Raw genomic sequence first — 8,076 nt, 5'->3', positions numbered from 1 at the left:
TGCTTTAATTAGTTCATTAATGGCCTTAACAGGCCTTTGACAGTTCGGCGGATGTGCTGCTGACTCCAGTGCGCACTCGCCGAACGGAAGATCAGAATGACGTGCGGTGACGTTGGGACGCGCATCCAATGTCACCGCACATCATTTTACACATCGGTGTGCAGGACCCGCACACGCCGACCAGCAGATTCTGGCCTAAAGTACCAAAGTAACTCTCTCTCTCTCTCTCTCTATGGTAAAGCATCTGACTTCTACTCATTGCCTCCCGATAGCAACAGAAATGAGACTAGGGGCTCACTGTTGGGAGGAGAATTGAAGGCACTAACTTGTGTCCTACACTTCATACATTGAGGCACTAGAACTCCATTGTATTGCCATCACGTGAAAGATGCAAAAAAACTGTGCATTATTAATTATATCAATGTTTTCATTGTACTTCTGTACTTAATCTCGTCAGTAAAAACATTCATGGGCACTTTTTTTTTTTAACTCATAACCAGCAACAGATCTCAAAAGCAATCAACAACTGACAGATTCATTGTACCCCTTGCTGCTAACCATGTCTCTAAGCACTTCAAATAGGAAAAGGAGGATGCTGGTTTAGAGGATAGAAAGATTAATTAGGGAAACTGGACACGTGTTGGAGAGAGGATTTTAAAGATTTTTTTAAAGGAAGAGAGCAAAGCAGTAAGGCAAAATGACTTAACAGCATAGTTCCAAAGGACAGGGGTATAATGAAAAAGAGCAAGCTTTAATGGTGAAGTGGAGGATCTGGGGAAAAGCAACATGCTAGAGATGAAAGTAAGGCCTGCAGAGAACAGGAGAAAGTTGCTCAGATAAGGTACGATGAAACACCATGGGGCTTTGAAAATTAGGACAAGGACCTTATGCCAATAAGGACACAAGATAGGTACAGATGAGGAAAAGTCATCGTTTCTTATTCACCCAGAAAGACCTTGTTAAGACTTTGGACTCTCTCCCAACTTCTCCTTTGTAGTCACAACAAGCACAGTTTACAGGGCCAGACTTAGAACTAATACATCAGACTTTTGCATCATTATGCATGCAGTAAACAGGAATAATGATCCAAAACATAAACAGTTACCTTTTTAATGTCATAATTTGCACCAGATGTTAGTTACACAGGCTCCCCCACCACCCATTCCTTTCTTCTTTAAAAAAAATGAAAGCTGGAAAACAATGGTATAAGACCATATTATCCAGGTGAGGTGACACGGACTGCCCTTGACATCAAGCAGCACTAACCGAGTGTGGCATCATGGAGCCCTAACAAAACTGAAGTCAGTGGGCAGATCCAATGACACTCAAGAAGTTCGACACCACCCAGGACAAAGCAGCCCGCTTGATTGCCATTTCCTCCACCACCTTAAACATTCACCTTTTCACCACCAACACAATTGCAGCAGTGTTTACCATGTACAAAATGCACCGCAGCAACTCACCAAAGCTCCTTCAACAGCACCTTCCAAACCCATGACCTCTACCACCTAGAAGGACAAGGGCAGGGGAACACCACCACCTGCAAGTTCCCCTCCAAACCACAAACCATCCTGACTTGGAACTAGTATCGCTGCCGTTCCTCCACTGTTGCTGGGTCAAAATCCTGGAACTCCCTCCCTAACAGCACTGTGGGTGGACCTACACCACATGGACTGTGGCAGTTCAAGAGGGCAGCTCACCACCACCTTCTCAAGGGCGAGTAGGGATGGGCAATAAATGCTGGCCTAGCCAGCAATGCCCACACTCTGTGAACGAATAAATAAAAAAAGTTAAAACTAATAATCAAATTTGTTTGCATGATACTTTACTAGAGACAGATTACACAGCAGATAATTCGAGTACAACATGTGACTTTGCCTACTCACAAATTAAATGTAGATTCAATAAACGTTGAGGATGCACACGACCTACTTCAGCCTGAGCAGCATCCTAGGCAAATTGGTGACGTTGAAACCAGCAGCAGGCAGGCACTGGCCAAAACTGGCAAGGGTTCATTCAGATTTGCCAATGTTGTGCGAAAGGAAATTTCATCTCATGCAAGACTGATGTTAATCAGTAGGATTCCACGCGATGGTTTCCATACACAAACACAATAATCCCTATCTAAATCTGCACATTTTGGCCTCGTTAAATTTTGAACATCTTCCAAGGTACTATTGTAATGCATTCTTGATCCACAAATAACAGAGTTATACTTCAGAACCAAATATTTAGAGAGCCTATTGCCTACAAAGCTATATATCTTTATATTTGTTATGTCATTGTTCTTAAGGATCTAATCCATTTCGAAAGCAGAAAAGTAAAGGTGGTGATTATATAAACCCAATTGCTTCACAAAACTGCTTGCTTCTCTAGATTCAGAGGAACAAAGAAAGATGAACTGTTGGGTGTTTCCTACAACCGATTAATAAGAATAGATATGGCAACCAGAGATCCTATCATAACATGGAGATACAGCAACATAAAACAGTGGAATGTCAACTGGGAAATCAGACAGGTGAGTTACAGTCTAACCTATTATCCCACAATCTCAAAAATGACAGGGCACCTTATTTGGCGTAGCACAAGCCAATGAAGAGATTAGCTACCAGTACTTTACTAACACTACTCTACAACCAAACACCGGACGTTTAATGAAAGCAAAATACTGCGGATGCTGGAAATCTGAAACAAAAACAAAAATAGCTGGAAAAACTCAGCAGGTCTGACAGCATCTGCGGAGAGGAATACAGTTGACATTTCGAGTCCGTATGACTCTTCATTACCCCTTTGTCCTTTTGTCTATGACATCTTTGGCAATCTCTTCTTTGCCTCCACCTATCACTGGCCCCCTATCCAGCTCTATCTGTCCCACCCCCCTCTACCAGCTTATATGTCACCTCATTTCTCTATTTCCTTAGTTCTGATGAAGAGTCATACGGACTCAAAACGTTAACTGTGTTCCTCTCCGCAGATGCTGTCAGACCTACTGAGTTTTTCCAGCTATTTTTGTTTTTGTACCAGATGTTTAATGGTTAACAGAAACTCCTCTTTTTCATCATTCACTCTATCTTAATTTTTAAAAATCAAAAATCTTTCTGCTTCAACTAAATGTTTAAATGTTTCACTTAAATGTGATTTTTTTTAAACATTTCATTGAATGCAATAATGGAAAATTACAGAGCATTTTGCATATAGTCCCACTTCTTGGTAATTTTTGAGCTCTCTCTTACACAGATGTATTTAAAACATTTATTTTTCTACATAAATCCTATAGTTTGCTATTTCCCTCTTCATAAAATTACAATTTTATAAATATTTATTTGTCAATGTAAAAATAATAATTAATTCTCAAGGGCAATGAAGGATGTGTAATAAATGCTGGTCTAGCCAGCAACATTCACCAAAGCTCCTTAGACAGCACCTTCCAAACCCACGACCGCTACCATCTAGAAGCACAAGGGCAGCAGACACATGGGAACACCAACACCTGGAAGGTCCCCACCAAGCCACTCACCATCCTGACTTGGAAATATATTGGCTATTCCTTCACTGACGCTGGGTCAAAATCCTGGAACCTCCTCCCTAACAGCACTGTGGGTGACCTACACCACAGGGACTGCAGGGGTTCAAGAAGGCAGCTCACCACCACCTTCTCAAGGGCAATTAGGGATGGGCAATAAATGCTGGGCCCAGCCAGCAAAGCCCACATCCCGTAAAATGAGTATTTTTAAAAATCCCGTGAAAGAATGTTAAAAAAGTACTTGAAACTCAGGAAATACCCTATCAGAAGTGATGGCATCATACAAGCTAGCTGGCACCTCCATACATCTGCACTTTGGATGTCAAACAGGAGGAATGCCATCATTTGATTTAACCCTTTTACAAATGTAATGTTTGCTACATAATAATGGATAGGAATATTACACTTCCACGTTTAATAAGGCACAAAATTCAGAACTTTTAAACGCCACAGAGATTTGTAAAAATGTGGATAATTTTGAAATACCATGGGCTCAGTCTGGCAAAACACATTTGAGTAGTTTAAGAAAGCACACAGGATCCTTGGCTTTTATCAGCAGAGCCATAGAATACCAGAGCAGGAAAATTGAAAATTAAGCTAACCCTTTCTAAAGTCAATAGCTAGGTCCCAGCTGGAGTACTGGTCCAATTCTGAGCACCACGCTTTAGGAAGAGAGTGTAGAGAGACTTACAAAGCTGATACCAGGGATGTGAGACTTCAGTTATGTAGAGAGGCTGTGACTAGAGAAGCTGGGGTTGTTCTCCTTGGAGCAGCAATGGTTAAGGGAAGATTTAATAGGGGTGTTCAAAATCATGAAGGGTTTCAATCGAGTTATAATTTCGAATGCACTGCTCGATAGGGTGGTGGGAGCAGGTTCAATAATAATATTCAAAAGGCAATGGGATAAATACTCAAGATGGGAAAAATTTGCAAAGGGTAGAGATGAGGTTTGTGGAACACACCGGTAGCGCCCCTACCTCTGGGCCAGAAGCTCCAGGTTCAAATCCCATGGCAGGGCCACGGAAGGTGTGTTCATAAGGTGGCCAAACAGGGTGACTATCAGCCTGTAAATGCTTCCCATACACCCGATGGTTGACTGTAAGGGCAGGCAGTTTCCTGATCAGCCATACGGCAAACCACTGCAGTACTTTGCCAGGAATAATCCTGGACCGATCCAATGGAAGTCCATGGTCTCCAACGCCATCTTAGGGCATGGTACCTGAAGGAGAAGGGGGAGAAGCAGGAGAATGGGATTAATTGGGTGGCTCTTTCGGAGAACTGGCACGGGCATTCTGAACCAAATATCCTCCTCCTGTGCCCAGTCAGTCAATGATACTGTGATTCTAAATCTACAAATCTTACAGAAAGCATAAAACGTCTAAATGGGAATTCTGAGGAACCTGGAGTTTATGCTATATTAAAATCAAACTTTGAAGGATCAGAGCTCCAAATATTTTCACAGAACTAGGAACACCCACATTGATATTGCTGCTGGTGATTAACATTATTGAAAAATTATTAATTTTAGGAGACAGCACCATCTACTGGAAAGTTAAGGAACCTATTTATACACTTTTAAAAATGCATTTTGAAGGAATATCGCTACATGATCTCAAACGCGCAAATAATCCGTCACCTTTAATTTCAGGTTGAAATTGAATTTGATCAGAGTGTGGCAATAGCACTCACATGTCTCAATGCAGATTGCAAGATTGTCCACGAGTACATTGGTGGCTATATATTTCTGTCAACGCGTTCCAAGGGCCAGAATGAGACCCTGGATGAAGAACTGTTCCACAAACTCACTGGTGGTCAAGATTAATGCAAAAATAGCAAATCTGAACCGTGGTACAACATTATGTAAAATACAGTTATTGCTAAGAAGCCAAAAATAACTATAAAACTGAATTTTTGCAGCATGCAAGTGTAACATAGTTACAACAACAACTACCTTTAGGGATAACTAAATTCTACTCATGCATTATATTGTAATTTTTATATATATATATATATATATATACATCTTCCAGTTTGTTTCAAGATTTCCAACCAGTAATAACACCACTGTACGCTTACAGGCTCAGTGTTGGCTGGGCAAATTAAACCTTTTAAAGTGATTAGTCTTTGAATTGATTGTGCCCTCTGCAGTTTTTTTCCCTTTAGCAAGGAAACAGTCACTATTTAATCATTATATGTTAACCTTAAAATGTACCTATTGCATGATCAGATCTACTGAAACTGTGAAAAATAAATGACCAAAGGAAAAGTACTGTGCACTTTTTTGTTCCCATTAATTATCTTTAGTAAGTGGAAAATAGCAACTAATGAAACACTGTTTGGATTTTAGAGTTAAATATGTCTTTTTTTTTTGCAACCTCACACACCACCCTCTACTATGGCAGATCTACAGCTGAGTGGGACTTCTACCTGCAAAATACCCTGTTGATCCAGGCTGTATTTTTGGGGTCGTTTATTTCTGTTTGCGTGTGAGTGGCAGTGAGAGAAAGAGGTGGACAGAGGGTCGTCTGCTGAGGAAAGTTGTTTCATTCATGGGTCTTGAGCATAGCCACAATTCTAGCATGAGCCAATCTCCGAATGCCAGGGCGTATGTAACAGAGGGGCCAAAGAGTGCGAATGACATCAAACATTCATTTGCCCATCGGCCACCCACACACACAGGCTGGTATAGTTTGCCCGAATGGACTGGCCCATTTTGCCCTCTGCCTCTGATCCGTCATTAACTCTGCTGAAGAATAGGAGAGGCAGAAAGCCCAGGAGATTATCTAGGTGGCCCGCAGGAAGTAGGCTGTACGCCAAAATCCCTCAACACAGCAAGTTTTGATCTCCGATAACTCATCCGCAACCAGAATTGCCCATATTTGCTAAGGGAGAGAAAATGTTTAAATATTAGACTCATGTGCTGTGCGCTATTTTCACACAAAATCACGTGTGTTTGAATGGAAAGGTCAAACTGGCAGTCTTAGGTCAGAGAATGTGTTGTGGGGTCTGCTGCCGATGGGTTGGGAGAAAAATTGTTGTGTGTAAACACCAAAAAGAATTAATTACAGCTTTAATCCTTTTTAAACCAAATTATAAAAGTACATCCCATGAACGAATTAAAAAAAAAGTCACCCAAGGCAATCTCTGATCTAAAAGCCTAATCAGGCTTAGCAGAGTTTTAAGGGCTCGTGGTGTAGGGGGTAACATACTAACATGGATGGGGAATTGAATAGCATTAGGAAACAGAGTGTACGTATAAATGAGTGGTTTTCAGGTTGGCAAGAGGAGTACTACAGGAATCAGTGCTAGGGCCTCAACAATCTATAGTAATAACTTGGACGATGGGATCAAATGTATAGTTTTGTTGATGACATGAAGATAGGAGAGTAATATGTGAAGAGGACATAAGGAGGCTACAAAGGGATATAGATAGGTTAAGTGAGGGGGCAAAAATTTGGTAGATGGGATATAATGTGGGAAAATGTAAACTTGTCCACTTTGGCAGGAAGAATAAAAAAGCAGCATATTATTTAAACGGAGAGAGATTGCAGAACCCTTGAGGTACAAAGGGACCTGGGTGTCCTGATACATGAATCACAAGAAGTTGGTATGCGGGTAAAGCAAATAATTAGGAAGGCAAATCAAATTTTGTCATTTATTGAAAGGGAAATGGAATATAAAAGTATATTTTGTTATATTAGTGTAGGGTATTCATGAGACCACATCTATAGTAGAGTGCACAGTTTCTGGTCTCCTTATTTAAGAAAGAACATAATTTCATTAGCAGTTCAGAGAAGGCTCACTCAGTTGATTCCTGGAACTAGGGGGTTATCCTATCAGGAGAGGTTGGCCCTGTATCCATTGGAATTTAGAAGAATGAGAGGTGATCTTATTGAAGCATATAAGATCCTGAGGGGCTTGACAGGGTGGATGCTGAAAGGATGTTTCCCTTTGTGGGAGAGATTAGAACTAGGGGACTGTTTAACAATAAGGGGTCTCCCGTTTAAGACAGATGTGAGGACTTGCTTCTCTCAGAGGGTCGTGAGAGAGTGGTGGAGGCAGGGTCATTGAATATTTTTAAGGCTGAATCAGATTGTCAATCAAGAATCTAAGAGTATAGGGGGTAGGAAGGAAAGTGCAGTTGAGGCCACAATCAGATCAGCCATGATCTTATTGAATGGCGCAGCAGGTTCAAGGGGCTGAGTGGTCTACCCTTGCCCCTAATTTCTATGTACATAGTACTTTGCCCACTTAGAGGAATACGTAGGGAGGGGAGAGGAGACAGAAAATAGAACGTGGGGAAAAACACATTCTCCAAAATTTCAGGGCTCAATATTTATTTCCATTTTTGACTATTGCCGATTAATACCAGCAAACAAGTCTCAGTATCCATTTTTGGGAAGATGTTGAAATCTCTGTAAATCTACACTCCATCCATACATTTCACACAAGCATTCTTTAGTATTATGTTGAAAGCGGGGTTATATACTATTTCAAAGAACACTGTATTTAACATGTAACTAACATAAATAAAATGCTGGAAATATAGTACA

At 40.9% G+C, this 8,076-nt stretch overlaps 1 protein-coding gene across 3 annotated transcripts in view; it reads left to right on the top strand.

Annotated features, from left to right (window-relative positions):
* fermt1 (FERM domain containing kindlin 1) overlaps positions 1-5,789 on the top strand; it is a 76,666-nt gene extending 70,877 nt beyond the window's left edge. For all 3 annotated transcript variants that reach the window (XM_078556424.1, XM_078556423.1, XM_078556425.1), the window contains 2 exons: positions 2,377-2,518; positions 5,172-5,789. In XM_078556424.1, the coding sequence (XP_078412550.1) occupies positions 2,377-2,518; positions 5,172-5,345 (316 nt within the window). In that variant the 3' untranslated portion in view covers positions 5,346-5,789. The remainder of the gene's footprint in view (positions 1-2,376; positions 2,519-5,171) is intronic.
* The last annotated feature ends 2,287 nt before the right edge of the window (positions 5,790-8,076 follow it).

The sequence above is a fragment of the Cetorhinus maximus genome, chromosome 14 (assembly GCF_964194155.1).
Source record: "Cetorhinus maximus chromosome 14, sCetMax3.hap1.1, whole genome shotgun sequence".
Lineage (NCBI taxonomy): Eukaryota > Metazoa > Chordata > Chondrichthyes > Lamniformes > Cetorhinidae > Cetorhinus > Cetorhinus maximus.
The sequence above is the reverse complement of the archived record's forward strand: the minus strand, read 5'-3'. Positions and strand labels throughout refer to the sequence as shown.